Source organism: Motacilla alba, chromosome 4, assembly GCF_015832195.1.
Source record: "Motacilla alba alba isolate MOTALB_02 chromosome 4, Motacilla_alba_V1.0_pri, whole genome shotgun sequence".
Classification (NCBI taxonomy): domain Eukaryota; kingdom Metazoa; phylum Chordata; class Aves; order Passeriformes; family Motacillidae; genus Motacilla; species Motacilla alba.
Genome location: NC_052019.1, coordinates 55,618,507 through 55,635,203, shown reverse-complemented (window position 1 = coordinate 55,635,203; position 16,697 = coordinate 55,618,507). Strand labels below are relative to the sequence as shown.

The following is a 16,697-nucleotide window of genomic DNA, read 5'->3' as shown; positions in this document are numbered from 1 at the left end:
TGACCGTGTCCCTGTGCCACAGTTTATATGGAGGACTAAGCCACAATTTATCCTTTAAATTACTCAACTCTGAAGAAGACAAAGTGAAAGGAAAAGAAGAAAACAGATGTTGTCACCACAGCTGATTGACAGAGGAAGGTCTAGACACATCTGGATATCATGAAAGCTAAATATTTTTAACATGACTTCCAGTTGTTCTCTCTGGCAAATATGCATTAGATGTCCTAAAACCTAATCCCAAGTTATTTGGATTAGGTTAGAAATACACACAAAAAAATACAACCACCAGGGGAAAAAAGAGGAGAGAGGAGAAATTTTCTGCTGGAAAAAAATACCATGATAAGCAGCACAGCACTCAACAGAACTTAAAAAAATTCAGAAACAGTTGTAAGATTTCAACACAGCCTTCCAGAACAAAGCTGGTTTTATCATCTTTATTATGGTTCACTGGAGAATTTACTTCATTTTTCCTGTAAGGAAGGAAGGACATAAGTAGCTCTCACAGCACCATGACAGTTCCTGAGAGATTGCCAAGGAAACTGGGGTTTCCCAAAAGATATCTCAAGTCTGGGACCTGAGGGCATCCTGGCATAATTCACGTCACGGTCCAGATTTTCAGAAGAACCTACGATTCAAGCAGCCCATTCAAGTTCAAATCTGCAAAGCAAAGCCATAACAAGCTGTACTAGCATCCTTGAAGAAAAAAAAAAAAGGCTCAGATAGCGGTAATTTGGAAGTGATGGAACGATTTGCAAAACTCAGATTTTGTCAAAACTAATATAAATTTTCCTTCGTATCCCAAGGCGGTGAGGCAATTGCTCTTGGACAAACTGCTTACCTTTAGGATTTATAAGACAATCTGATCCTCATGAGAACTGCAAAAATCACATTTGAAGGACAGAAAAAACAGAGAACACACTGCAACTCTGACCTATTTCTTGCAAGACTCACATTTGAAAAACACTATTTACCTTCTCTGATAAAAACAGCCTGGAAGGAACACAGAAAAAATAGATATCTTTTTCTTCCACTAAGTTCCCTAATAGTGGAATATATAACAAGCTATTTGCAAACTTGCTTTCCAATTCAATATGGAAAATAATATGCCATATCAATACACCAACATATTGTTTACCAAGTTCCATTTTTCTCCACTAGAAACAACAAAGCCAGCTTGGCAGGCATTCAGGGGAACAGAGATGAGCATTTGGTTGGACTGACACCCTGGCAGCCAAGAGCACAAAACATTCCACAAATGTTGGAAGGGTGCAAACAAGAAGGAGCAAAAAGAGCATTAAAGGACGGGTGACACGTCGGCTCACTACGGCACGCAAATCAGTGGCTCAGGAAATACACCAAAGTATCACTGGCAGCAACAGAAACCAAAGTTTCCTTCCCACAAGTGGGAGCAAACAAGTGAGTGAGCAAATAGCCCCTTGTTCAGAGAACAAAAACAAGCACCACCTTTCTGCTGCGCAGCAAAAGCCTCCAAGAGTTCAGTGAGGACAACTCCTCTGAAATCTTTCTTCAGAGCCAGAAATCCATGTACACCATTCAACACAAATTCATCTCACCCATGCTCTACACCTGCATCCAAATTTGTACTATAAAAAGGTGCCCTGAACAGCACTCAAACATTTTTGGCATCCAGGTGACAGTTCCATAAACCCAAAGCTGACAGTAATAATTCTACAAACCGTCTCACTAATTAATTCTACTCTATGGAAAGAAATCATCCCATTTTTACACTGTTTTGTATTATGACATCACCTACCCTGCACAGGTCAAACCAAATGTCAAGCATATGAACAAACCTGTGGATGTGTGACAGACAAAACAGCAGTAATGATAAGCATTTTTACCTGTGAACAATTAAAATAATTTGTATTCCATGAACTACATGACTTCATTTGCAGGAAGTTTTCCTCTTTCAGTCTGCAGAGTGTCACAAATAAGGGGAATTGCCATAAAACCGTGTTGCACATTTTTCAACTCACTACTGAACTCAATACACAGATTATTTTACTCTGCTCACTGATTCTTCTTTTATTGGTATGTGTTGCCTTTTTTTCTCAGCAATACTTTTTCTGCCTCTTTATTTGGTCTCAGATATTGAACACAATATAAATGGAAGCCTTCCTTAGGAAAAAATAACATGAGCTATCAAAAGCCCAGAGCAAATGGATCTTCTGGTCATGAACCAGATCCCTCATGCAATCAGAACGCCAAGACAGTGTCAGCAACACTTCAGATAAAAAATATCAATACTTAGTCCAATGGTGACGGCTTTTCTTGAAAGAAAGATGTGCTAATATTTATTGGTAATATAGCATGGATTGTGGAGCTGCTACCACCAAACTCTACAGCAGGTCAACATGCTGAACAACATTAAGTCCAAAAAAGTGCTGGAGACACAAATATCCACACCTAACTGTTCCCAGTTTTCTGCACAGCAGCCACTGGGTTTTCTAAGGTCTCTGGCAATTTTTAAGAACCTGTCTGAAAACAAATCTGGCAGAACTGCAAAACATCCTGCTACAGAGAGAGGATAAGAGGTGTTCAGCAGAAAAGGCCCACGATTTCACCACACATGAAAACAGATCCTAAACCTGCTAATGGAATTCTCAGAGTCCTCTCCTGTGTTAAACCTGTGCTCAGTACATCACCTGCCTGAACACACACAGTAATGAAATATTATTTCTTCTGGTCCATCCTGCAATTCCAACCAGCCCTCAGGTAGTTATAAGCACAAAGGGTCTTGGAAGCTTGTCCTCCTGTCACCTGCAGAAGACTTTTTTCATTTGCCAGCCCTTCACACCCACAAACAGGCCAGTAAAGATTGATAAAAATCTGCCCCTATTATAGTATATTTATTTAGCCATCACACCAGCTTACAAGAGTCTTTTGTACTTTGACAGAAACTAAAACTTTCCTGATACACAGTTCGTCCATTTTAGCTGCAAAAAATCCACCACAAAATTAGCACTGAAGATCTTATTAATAATTGAGAAGCAACTGAACCATTCATAATGTACTTTATAATTATTTTTATGCTTAAGCCTATTTGTGTGGCTTTTAAAACTTTGCACCATATCCTAACTGAAAACAGAAAACTACGGATGGTTAATTGAAACAATGGGGGACCCATTTTCATCATTGCTCAAAAAAAAGCAGCAGTTTCAAGCTCACCATAACGTTTAAGAAAATTCTCAAGGCACTAAAACACTTAAGATCATTTGTAATCACTTTATTTAACTTTCCATTCCTCCACCCCACATGCTCAAATTAATGAAGCATTTCTGTAAAATACCTCCCTGAACCATGCCATGTTTTCCCAAGTTCTACAGCAAGACAAAATAAAGTATTTTGCTTGGTTGTGCTTGGTGTTTGTGATCAATAACACTACATTACAGCGCCTGCTGACTGTAGAGAATTTATTTTCTTTCAAGGGAACACTTGCAAAACTGTCTACATTCAGTATTTCCCTTTTACAAATGCCTCAAAAAGTTTAACAGCAGTGTGGAGTCACACATTCATGCAACTAAATGACATTGAGCATAACAATTAAGAAGAAGCAAATGCAGTATGTGCCAGCTTGAGTAAGGTGAAGCTAAGTGGCACAAAAGCTGGGAAAGATGTGGAATTACTGATTTTCTACTACCAAGGAGATTCCTGCCCACCTTCAGCTCTGCAAACGACATAGTTCATAATTCCATTTAAATTTTTCATCTGTATGGACAACTACAATAACAATTTTTAAAACAGTTCAACAATTTCACTTTTTGAGGAGGCAACTTTGAAGTGTCTCATTTTTCCTGTAATATGCTTTCAAGATTCCACAATTCATTTTCAGCAGAGTTTTGTAGAACCCTGTTCTTACACATCATTTTGCAGACAGCCACGTTCACTTATCTCTCTGCAAATCAAGGTAATTTTACAAGATTTTCCCTGAGTAAAATAGCATTGCCTATGGCAGGCCAATGGGTGACAAAAGACAAATTGGTAGAAAAACATTACAACTAGAAAATTAGGCACTTTTAGACTGCGCATAAGAAAACACACAGCACTAAAAATATAATGATATGGCAACAAGAATCAATCACAAACATCTGAAAGTCATTTGTTAGCTGATGAAACGGTGCCAAGTCAAACAAAAAAGTTGTAATTTACTCACAAAGCCAAATTTAAGCCTAGATGCAACTAGCAGGAACTGGCAGCAACAGATCTAGGACTGTCTTTTGAGGATCTCTAAGCCAAAGAAGCTCTTATGTATCTATAAATACACAAAACATGCAACAAAAATCCCTGCCACCTTGTCCATGGGCTTTTTACATGAACAAGAACACTTAACCAAGGTTATTCAATCCTGTCTTGTGTAAATATTTAAAACCTCCTTGCCCATTCCCCACCTCAAAGGAGAGTACTTCAGTATTATTCCCCCATCTCTAGAACACCTACTATAAGAAATTTTTCCATCCCTTATTCACCGATTCACAAAATTAATGTTTATTATGAAAAATAAACAACCATTCTAATGTTACAAAGGAACCCAAAGGTCTTAATGAGAGATGCTGCTTAACAGCAAAGCTTTTTTTATTATTCCAAAGGTGATTTAAACAAATTAAATGGACTATTTTATAAACATATATACGCTATGTCATACAGTATATTAAACAGTGCCAGCAAAAAAATAACACTCAGACCACTCCAAGCCATCAGCAATTTTACTCTGTGATCCTTTGTCCCAGGATGGCAAATGACTTTATCTTAGAACTCTTAGAATTCTGTAACCTTTTCATGACAACTTGGTCAATATTAACGTATTTCCACAAAAGCTTCCAGCTGAACGCCCATTTGTACTGTAGCGATGGAACACCGTCTGTAGAGGTGTTTCAGCAGTACCATCACCAAAAACATGACAAGTTAGAGCTTAAAAACATTTTCCAAAGAGCTCTGTTAAATTTTAATGGCTTGTTAAAGAGGGAAAAATTACAGCATTGTGTCCTAATTTCCACACTACTTTACTTTTTCCTACCTTGTTAGCCTAAAAGAAAATCTGCAAAGGACAGACTAGCCAAAAAACCATTTTCTTCTTGTTCCACTTTTATTGAGTTTCAGAACAAACTACTGCTCTTATCAGTTCCCAAGCAATCTTTCTAGGCATCCGAGTTTATCAACAAGAACCATTCAAGCCTCCTTGCTTTTAAACATACCCAAACTGAAAAGCTTGTTTAACTGGCCTATTAGGCTCTGTAATTGATTTCTTGACATTTCCAATAAATCATCTTTCTGGTTTTGTGATAAGACTTCAGCCCTTCATTGTTTGCAATCTATATATCAGATGCCAAAAAAGCTAACATCTACTTCTTCTGGACCTCCAATAGCACATACAGCTTCTGAGTTCAAGTTCTCATCCTATTTTTTAAGCACAGATGCTAACTTTGCATTAAGTTACAGAGGACCTTCCTACCACTAGCTTCACACTAAGTATTTTCCAAGTAGGCATCCAAGACTGCTGTACTGTCATGCCATGGACAATACTCAAGATATACTGTCTGAAACTGTCAGCAACCTCCCCATGCAAATCTGCTATTTGATTTTCAAGTTTCTAGGAAATTCTCTAATGCCTAACGAAGCTCAGTAGCACAGTAAAAGTGTTCCATGAGAGAAAGATAGAGATTTCACAAGAAGCATCACATGAATCTTCTGAGTACAAGACTGTTTTGTATAAAATACCTGCAAACGATCTCTCACCATGGACCTCTGATCCACAGCTAGAGAAAAATGAACCATATGAGTCAGCACAGAACATGACACTGCACACACATTCTGGCTTTTTCAGGTATGTGACACAGGGGAAACTTGTGACATACACAGTCCAACACGTGGCACCTCCACGACTCAGAAGAAAAATTCTGAACTTTTTCTCCAAAGAGAAAGTACAAAAAGAATAGCAATGTTCTGGCAGCTTAAAACCAAACCACTCATTAAACACACTGTTATCACAGCTACCGTATTTTTCCCCCCAAGAGTCATATTGTATGGAAAGCTGTTGATATTCTATGGTATTAGAAAATTAAGTATGAATTAACTTATGTTCATAACGGAGTGGTATCACAGGCCTCAGACACTGAGTTTTGGCTTATTTCTGTACTCCAGCCTAAGACACAAGGCCCAGGAGGGTATTCAGCTCCTTCATGGTACATCACAGGGCCACAATGGCAAGCTTAGTTACCAGAGCTAACTTTTCCTCAGAAGTCTAAGCTCATGGGACACCAGAGGCTTGACCCAGGTGTGCATTCTGAGCAGCATAACCTCCAACAAAGTATCTCTTCTGAGCTATGAACCCTTCCTTCCCCCTCCAGAAAGGCTCTAGGATTGGTGCACAGCCCAGCAGCACAGACCTGCCCTTGCCAGACTAGAAATTATTTCCTTTCCTGGGTATTTGCACCAGGTAATGCACAATATTTTTTCATTACTTACTGGACACCTAAATAATGTACAAAATACTGCGTAGTCATATGTGGACTAACAATACCTGTTATGTTTGTAATCTGCCTTTTTTTCTAGCAGTCCCTACAAAAGTCAGAAATGGTAAAACTCACGTTTCAGAGCCTTCCTGTGGGTGCTGGGAGATGAACATCTCCAAAGCAGTGTCCCAGGAGTGACACCATCAAACATGATAAAAACATCTGAGGGGAGTCATCAGAGAGAATTCAGGATTTTATTTCCAGGGCTGGCAGAGGACCATGCCTAAGCCTTCTGCACTTTCCCAGTTGCAAAGGAAAGGTGTCAGAGCCACATGCATTGTACAGCAGAGCTGCACAGAGGCTTAATCTCGTTACGTGATAAACAGTCTTGTCACTGAACGTGCCACGTGCTGCACGCTCAGCTGGCTGCTTTAGTCCTTTCCTGGTGTCAGCTGAGTGCACTGGGAGCTCTGTGAGCCCAGCCTGACAGCAAGAGGCAGGAATTCAGCACATACTGAACAGGAGAACAGCCGAATACAAGAGACTTAAAGAACGAGCATGACAAACCTCCAAGCTCCCCAGCCCACAGCATCATCATCACAGCTGTCCCTGCTCACTGCCCAGAAGTGTCCCTCTCCCGTCATGCCTGGCAGAAGGCAACATTTCAAGGGACCAACTAGTCCCATACAGTAAAGAGCCACTGACCACTGCAAAGGGCAGTGCTAGCAACCCTTTCCCAGTGTGGTAAATCCTGCCAGTAATACCAGCTGACCAACTCGGGAGCTGAATCACCATGGCAAGAGGCCGTATTTGTAACATCAGTGCTAAAACCTAGGAAATTCTTCAAAAGCAGTGAAGCTGTTAAGAAAGAAAGAAGTGAAGTCACTATCCCTGAAAGCGTTCAAGTAGTGACTGGATGTGGCACATAGTGCTGTGGTTTAGTCAGCACAGTGGATGGCGTTCAAAAATTGGACTCAATTATATTGGAGGTCTGTTCCAACCTAAATAGCTCTATGATTCTATTAAATTAATTAATAGTTGACTCATTGCAGGACAGAATCACCACTGTGAAAACAATAAGGGTCCTACATTGATGTCAATTTTATTTTTATCCTGGCACATCCTACAATACTTGTAAAATATTCCCATGGTTCAGAAGTAGACTTATTTTTCCCAGCTGTCCACATATGACAAACAGGCAGGACAGGAAAGGATCTCCCTACTCACTAAGCCCAACTTCTGATACCCCGTGGAAGCCAGCAACATAGCTACTCTCTGACAGAAAAAACATCATCAAAACAGCTACTTTAACATTTCCCCTCACCCCCAATGCAGCAGTCACAAGGCTTCCCAGGAACTCCTTACCCTGTTAGAATTGTTTTCTTTCATTGCAGCACACTCATGGACAGGCTACACCAATTTACTCCTCATCACCCCTAAATAGTTCTGTTCTGTCCCTGATGTTTACACACCTGACATATTTATGTGTAGAGTCTAAGGCTGCTTCCTCATTTTCACTGAATACACAAAGCCAGGTCTGACCTTCTCTGAAGAAAGAGGACTCAAGCATGGATGGCGAAGTCTGGACAGCAGCCATGACACAGATACCAGGTGACATGGAAAACTAAACAGCCCAAAAGCACCAGGTCTCGTACACTTACAGACAGATATTTATTGTTTTTCATATGTTTTCGTTACTCAAAAAAACTACTTATAACATGTGCCTTCTTAGAGCTTCTTCCTGCTTACTCAGTTGTGAACCCTGAGAGAAAAACCCAACCTAAGAAAGCTGCTGGCAACAAGACATAGATTTCTATTTACACAAATATGTATTTTCCTAAATATCATTTATTAAACATTTCTGGGGGATGAGGTTAACTGATTCCAGTCTGAGGCTAACTGATTTCCAGTCCTGTATTCTCCTCCAAGGAGAAGGGGTTTCACCATCATGCATCAAATGTTCATTATGTTTTACATTTCAATTAATTTACTGACTTCTAAAGAATTTTTACTTGAGCTGTATTTAAAATAGCACCTTCGAGACTTCCCACTGTCATGTAACAGAATTGTATTTGCTTTTTTACAAACAGTGAACAAATGCATCTTACAGATGAAGAGTTAGTCCTCAGTCTTGCAATCAGTTATTGACTGGGGGGGTGGGGGGTATTTGCTAAAATGCTTTCATTCCAAAATTTCACTTCTAGCCACAGGGCAGAGCTCTGTCTGAACAAGTTTTCTGACCAGTATGTTTCCTATTCACTTCTAAAATGAGCTAACAATGTCACTAACATTGAAGTTGGGTCCATTTGGGTTCCAGCAAGGCTATTCAGATCCCAAATTACCCCAAGCAGATTCTTACTCTTAAAGTCTATTTGCAAAGCTCTCATTTTAGGACACTTCCATTCAGCTCTGCAGAGCCTAAGCAGGCTTTGGACTTGGCAAACAAAGTAAGAATTCACAGTCATTTTGAAAGAACGTAAATTACTATGTCCAAACTAAAAGGTATTGCATTTTCTCTCTTTTTCTCCAGGCAGGCCCTTTAACATTTCTGCCTTGGTTTGCTTACTTCTTAGGAGAAATTAAAAAAAGAAAAAAAAAAGCCAAGAAAGAAGAAACATCTGTGGGAACAGCTGCACAAATACTGCAACTGCCAGAGGAATTATTTCTTTCTACCATCCAGGATTTCTGGGTTTGTGTGTTGCAACACTTAGTAGTGGATAATCACAGTGACTATCCATGCATGTGACACACAATTTTGATCTCAATCACGGATGAGAAAGCAAGAGCTCAACACCAGCCCACCACAGATATACAAACACACAGAGACAAACAATCAGAAACCCAAACTCTTGAAAGAATTGTCTAGAGGCTCCACAACAAAAAAACTTAGACAACAAGTAGGTTGCTTGCTCCAACTTCTGGACAGTCAAAATTCCATGGTAGCTAGTTTGTAATTGTAAGCAAAGGTACAGCACAGCTTTTCCCTTCACCATTATCTCACCTTTAACAACAACACTAAGACCCCAAATTACTCAGAACACTTTCCAAGACAACAGTCTGAAATACGGCAATGATGTCACTAAATAAACAAGACTTCCAGAAGTCTGTCTTCATCTCCTAGATACACGTCTGTGTTCACATACTTGTCTTTGAACTGCAGCAATCTGTTATGCTCCAGCAGGAAGGATTAAAAATTAGTTTTATCATGTTCTGTGCTATATATTGATAACTGCACGATTCTTATTTCTCAGCCCATGCCCAAGTAGGTAAGGCAAATATTATTAAAACTCCATTACAGTAATAATCAACTAAATTAAAGTCACTAGTTCTAAATACACACAGCAACAAGATCTTGAAGCTACTGCACAATGCACAGTTTGTTTAGGAATTACTGCAACTTTTTTCCCCCTCCAAAATAGTGAAAGAATAATCAACCAATATGGCCATGGAGGGAAGTCACCTCATCCAGCTGATTCATAGAGCAGGATTTGAAGAATGAGAAGCAAAGTTAATTGTCTCCAGCCTCTGCATCATTTTTCTTTCTCAAGAAACTCAAGAGGGGCCTTAAGCATACTTAAGCACTGACTGTAGCACTCTCCCATTTGCTAAACAGTCATTTAGCACACTGGGACTGCTGCAGTACAGCAGCACTTGAGCTTCTTCATCTTCCACCTCTACACAGTCAGCTGTCAAGTTGGGTACATAGAGAAAGCCTTATCTGACCAAGCTCTAGCAGGCTTCAGGGGGACTCTGCTCCACTTGAATTGATATGATCCATTGTTATTCTCTATAGACTCATCCTGTAACACCATGACTACACATTCCCGCAGCACTGCCTGGAAACAAAACGGTGATGAATCTTTTTGCTTTTGATTTTTAAAGATCACAACTTGCTTTGCACCAGCAGCTCTTATCCTTCCTTGTATCCACACATTCCTAGCTGAAGAAGGCAGCCCTTCATGATCTGCTGAGGTCATTCAGCTCCTTTTCATCAAGCCACAAACAGAGTATCAGATCTTTTTTCTCCCCATATAAGTAATGCTAAAACAAAAGAGGGTCAGAACTGAACAAATGGATGGCTACAATGGGACAGAAAGAGCCCATCCAGCCCAGCATCCCACCTCCAACTGTGACTGAAGTAAAACATCAGGGAAACATGATAGCTAAGACAAGCAAGCAGCAATACTTTGGGCTAGCTACCCCTTAAAACTGGGTTTTCCTTTTACTAACCCTTGCACTGCAAATACTCATTAATTACACCTTACTTACATCTTGTGCACAGCATTACCTCCTTTCATTTGTTTTGCACCTGCCACCATCTGTCCCAGACACACCCTGGGACTTCTCTACTGAAAAATAAGGGAGGAAGAAGTAGTGTCTGTTAACCCTTTTCTTGCCACTTGTTAGTGAAGTTTTCTCAGTCATCTCATCTTCAGGCTGGAAAGTTTCTTCCTGCTGCACTGTTTTTGCACAGAAGCTGCAGCGCACTCGGACCTCTCTTTTCAAGACCTTTTCCAGCTTCAGCTGTCAATTACTAGAACCTTCTTCCCCTGATGTCACCTCTATCCTCCTTCCCATTTCCCTTCACACAGCACGTGGTAGCTTGGGGAGATCAAAGATACAGCTATAGAAAGGGAGCTTATGGAAAATCCAGGATGCTGTCTCCAAAGCTGAGGTCGAGTCAACCAAGCAAGGATTAACTGGAAGGCTACTTTCTCTGCCTGCTGCAGGAGCACTCTACCTGCACCTGGGAGGCAGTAAGATTCCTCTAGATATCACTAAATGGGAGAACCAAACATGCTTTTTATTTGATTAGTGTGGTGTGGGCCAAAGTGTGTTGGCTATTTCCTTATTTTGAAAGGAGGCAAATTGCTGGGTTTTATTAATGCTTCATGATTGTTCCATTTGACAGGCCAAGAATACCAGTCCACTCGAAATTTAAGTTCTGTTTTCTTTTCTTTGTTAACAAATTGCTGTTCTAAAAGCAAAGGTAAATGTGGGAAAAGATCCATGGGAACACACCAACTACTTCTTGGAAATAACAACATGAAAATGTCTTTGCTAAAAAGCTACTAATCGTAATTGCCATTACACAAAATCACACAAAACTCAGCATAGTAAAGTGAAAGGTATTTCATGACAAGAAACTATACACTTCACCAAGGAATTCAACGTGTGCTGAGGTTTGTCTCACTGAGCAACAGAACATGAGAGCCCCCTCCAAACTAACAAGTACAACAGTAAAAAACAGAAGTTTGTTAAAGTTAAAAAAGCAATGAGCTTGTGCGCTCCTGCAAGACCCCCTGGCTTGATGGTGCATGACGTTTTCATTAGAATAACCCAATGAAACTAGAGCTGAGCCAAGCAGACAAAATTAATTCACATATTTAACAGATAAGTCAAAGACCATGACCGTAAACAAAAAAAAGCACCACACCGCAGGTGGCTTCGAGTCTCCAAGCAATTATCTTATTTTGCAGTGTAACCAATGACTCGGAAGAAAAATGAAGAAGGAAAAAAAAAAAAGATCATGACTGCAAAGTTGTGCAGGTGACAAATACCAAAGAAGCTGTTAATTACAAAGAGGAAAGGCCACTGACAGCCAGCCGTCTGTCTGTGCACCAGTCTGTGTCTCCTCGTTCAGCAGCTGCTCAAGTTGGGAAGAACTGACAGTACCTGAGAGCATCTACTCTGGAAAACATTTCAAAAAATGTTGGAATAGAGAAAGGGAGAAGAAAATGAAGAAATTAAAAAATTGTATTTTCGACTTTTAAAAAGAGCAGGTAAAAATAGTAACTCTAGACAAAGCAGAAATTTGGACAGAGAAGGCTAATAAACGTACAAAGATCTAATAAGAACCAGAGCTAACAAAGCTGGTGGTCAAAAACACACAGTAAAGCTGACTGATGATAATTACACCAAATGAATATATTGGAGAGTCTGCCAAAAGACTTTGTTGGCAAACTCTTCAAAACTAAATGATCTAGCTTATAATGGAAGCTAATCAAGGCCTATTACATTTCATTCTGGATCCATAATCAATTAAATACAAAATCAATTTACAGCTTCACTCCAGTGCTTACCATACCCACTTTCATCACCCAAATGTAACTAGCAAAATGGTGAAAGAGAAGGAAATAGCCAGGAAACATACAAGAAGCTGCTATGCTGCTGAAGCACATCCATCTTTGACATGCCTGGTATTTTCATGTATTTTTGAGTGCTTCTAATAAGAAAACTACAACCTAATCAAGATTTTTCTAAATAAATGCAGGCAACATCTATAAAAAACAATGCTAACTTGAAATCCTTCCTGTAGCATAAAAATAGAAACTAACACACTAAATCCTACCATACACTTTCTACAGTCTTACATGAAGGAAGAGAATCTAAGCTGGAAATTTGGCCTCTATTGCCTTTTTAAGTTTCTCCCAAGACTGGCAGCAGAGTAGCAAATGTCATTAAAAGCTGTGTGTTTCCTTATCATCCAACACTATCAGGCACTCACCTTACCTGGAGTCTTGGACATAAGAGAACACCAAGTTCCAGACTTGGAACTGTACCAGATGCACTCCAGCCAGGTTTCTCTTGGTTTACAACACCAAGAGAAGACAACCTTTTGTTGTCCTCCCTGGCTGAAAGCTAACATACATTCACCCTCAAAACAGTGTACAACACAAATGCCACCCCAACATGATGAAGTATCACACTCTGTTCCAGAAGATTATTTTAAACATAGAGAAAGCCAGTCAACAGCTCCAAGAATGAAACATACTTCCAAAGGCCATCAGATCACAATAAACACAAGACAGCCTACACAGAAAACAGTTAAAGTTAGCAGATGCAAATCATTTCAAACTACCCACCATGAAGTTCAACTCCCTTTTTTTTTTTTTCTGCCTGGTGTGTCTAAAAAAAAAAAACACCAAAATTTTGAATCAAGCAGCAAGACATGATTGTGTGCTACAGCTGCACATGGAGGTCACTGAGGATTTTGATTCCAGCTGCTTCTGAAGAGATGACCTTATCAGAATTTCAAACTATTAACTATTACCTGGTCCATTTCTTAAAGGGATCTTGACTTCTGTCTTTCTAAACTCCATCTTCAGAAAAATGAACCTAGTTACAGAACCACTAATAGAAGTGATCTTTATGAACTAGTCTGCAAACCCAGGAGGCACACGTCAAAGGAACAACCCACAGCCTCCCTTTCACCTGACCCCAGCAGCACATCGCCCTACAATGCAAAAGAAGTCATGCCTTCCACACAAAATCATGTTTTCAGTTGAATTTTCTACATGGCTTTACATTTTTTACCTAACTACCATGTTGTCTGCTGGTTTGGGTTTTTTTTTGTTTGATTTGGTATTTTTGGGAAGGGCATCCCATTTATTCCAAATTAAACCTGAGTAGTTTCATCAAGGACTGAAAGTCAAGTAAAGAACAGGACAGGAAAAATGCAGCTGAGAGACAGGACAACAATGAAAGACGAGACAGTCTAATAACTTTAGCTACCATGCACAAGGAAACAAGCTTTAAGCACATTTATTTTTAACATTAAGTCACTCTATCATGCACTAGAAGATGCCTTTTGCAATAACAAAACCTGCCACAACATGAAAACTTCATAGGACTGAAAACAGGCACTTGACTCTCAGTCCTTCCTTCTCTCTACCTCTGCCTGTCTTCTGTGACTATGAGACTGCACGTAAATGATTTTTACCTAGGAACAGAGACTTTGCTCCTTGTACTGCTCAGTCCCATAACTCTTACCTCAGGAGGAATCCTGAACGTGCAGAAGTTACTGTCACCTCCTAGGTACAGAACTACAGGGCAACAGATGCAACAGCATCTTAATATCTGCTGATCTAAGAGATACCATCATCCTCTCTCAGCAACCATGCTACTGGACAAACAGAATTCAGCTTAGCGTTAGGTAAATTCTGTATTATGAAACCACTGTGCTACACGGTAAATTTGTTTTCTTACTTCTGCCCATACAGGACAAAGGTACCTATCTTAAAAAACCCCTGCTGTTCACTTCCAGTCATCTGTTGCAGAAATTTTTCTAATATCATCAAACATGAATTATTTAATACTCTCCACCCTGCTGGAAGAAGAAAACTCCCAAACTGACAACATACGTGCATATTACTGCAAAGATAGACAGAGACAAATATCACCTTCAATTTCCTTCCCAGGGAAGGAAAAAGACAAGACAACTACTCCCTTACGTTAAAAAGAAATCCCCTCAGAGGCTCTAAAAATCCATGGGAGACTGTAGTCACAAAAGAGGCAAAGTCCTCATTGGGACAGACTTTGAAATGAGGACTTGATCAATCAAATCCTTCAACAAATACTTACGTAGAAGGAGGAAGATTTTAACACAACCATCACAAACGCAAAACTGCAGAAAGCACAAAGGGGTCTGATTTATATTCAAGTCAACAAGTAGTCAGATGACCCACACTCAGCCTGTACCCCTGAAACCAACAAAACCGGACCCTGTTAGGAAGCATTTAGCACCGGTAAGACATAACAGCACAGAAGAACACCGAAAGATGCCTAACACACGCGGAGAGCAGACAAGAACAGCTGGCTCACACGCACTCGGCCGCTGCCAGCGCTCCCCGGCCGGCAGCGGTGCCCGGTGCGGCGCAGAGCCCGGTCAGTGCCCGCGGTACCGGCGGTACTCACCCGGCGCCGCCCGCACCGCGCTCGGCCGCCCTCACGCAGGGCCGCCCCGCTCGCCCATACACGCGGCGGCGGCTCGGGGCACGCTCGGCACCGGCGGCAGCTGATTTCAGCCCGGCTGCGCTCACAAGTTTCTTCTCCTGCCCCCTCCCTCAGCCGCTCAGGCGACCCGTGCGCAGGCGGGGCTGCCGCCACCGGCACCACCATCCCACGGGGGCTTGCCGCGGTGCCCCGGGAGCCGCGCCGGGGGCAGCCCGCGGCGGCGGGCGGGGCGGCGGCGTGCGAGGGTGATGGATAACGTGCGGTGTGCTGTGTGCGCCGGCCGAGGGGCCGGGGCGGCCCCGCAGGGCCAGCCCCCGCGTTTCGGGTTTCACGGGCAGCTGGCAGCCCCGGGGCGCGCCGCCGGCTGCGCTGCTGGAGGAACGCGCCTGACTTCCCAGACGCTCTGGGAATGCCAGCGCCGGGACACCCGCCGGGAGCCGTCCGGGCTCCCTGCTGTCCCCCTAACCCTGCCACGCTCCAAGGGGACACACGGACAGCCCTGCACAGAGTTTTGCCGCCCCCTCTCCTTTCTCCTTTGCGCCTGTGGTGCGGCTTTAGTCGACTGAACACAGTCCGAGCAGCCCCGACTCATCCACTTCCGACAGCACCTCCGCAACTTAGCGCGGCTTAGCTCTCTTTAAGAAGGACTCGGGATTTTACCCATCCGTGGGCCCGCACAATGAGGGTCCAAAGGCCCAGCTCTGACTGAAGCGCTCAGCAGAAATCGGGGCATTAGGATGGAAACTGCAGCCCTGGTTGGGTTTCTGGAGCTGCTGTCCGCTCTCTGGGTGGCAGGAGTGATGCCTGCTCCCGAGTGACTCAGGAATCATGGGGCTGCACTCTGCCTTTCTCCATACTGAGGGCGGTGAATGACATGGAACCTCCGTCCTCCCTTCCGCCACACCACAGTATTGGTTTTGGTGGAAACAGCCACTCTCGGAAAACCCTAGACGCTGTGTTTCCTGGTCTCTTCTTTCAGATCCCCATCACGAGACAAAAAACAGTTCTACTACAATACCACCATGAGATCATAAGAAAAAAATTACTAATAATGATAGTTGAAGATGGTGCAACATCACATTTTGGAGCTCAAGCAGGGTTCAGTTGACTGTACACACTAACAACAAATTCTTGCACGTTTTCAGCTACATGTACCAGGTGTTCCTCTAATGACTGGAGCTGGAAGATCTGTAGAAGCTAGAAAAAAATTTTTGCATGAGAATCTCAGTATCTGATGAGTGCAACTTGGACAAATGTAGACACACTCCCTCCAACTTCCCTCCTATGACCCATTTCTCACAATTCTGTGTTAGCTGCTTCCAGCTCCACCCAATGTGAAAGCACCAAAAAATCCTCAGTATCACAAGAATAGGTACAACTCTTGAAAGCAATCAGTTTTCTGATTTATTCTTCAGATTTACCAAGTTCTTCAATAGATGAGGTCTGAAGAATATTTACATAGTGTAGCAGGTGACATGTCATAGCTTGCAG

At 41.8% G+C, this 16,697-nt stretch overlaps 2 protein-coding genes across 2 annotated transcripts in view; one reads left to right on the top strand and one right to left on the bottom strand.

Moving 5' to 3' along the window:
• The window catches only part of ARHGAP24 (Rho GTPase activating protein 24), a 181,894-nt gene extending 166,594 nt beyond the window's left edge, over positions 1-15,300 (bottom strand). Inside the window, exon 1 of the mRNA XM_038136612.1 lies at positions 15,168-15,300. The gene's annotated coding sequence lies outside the window, so the exon portion shown is untranslated. The remainder of the gene's footprint in view (positions 1-15,167) is intronic.
• A 154-nt stretch (positions 15,301-15,454) lies between these two features.
• Positions 15,455-16,697, top strand: part of PRPF31 (pre-mRNA processing factor 31) — a 32,013-nt gene continuing 30,770 nt past the window's right edge. The window contains 1 exon segment of the mRNA XM_038136626.1: positions 15,455-15,752. Within this exon segment, the coding sequence (XP_037992554.1) occupies positions 15,455-15,752 (298 nt within the window).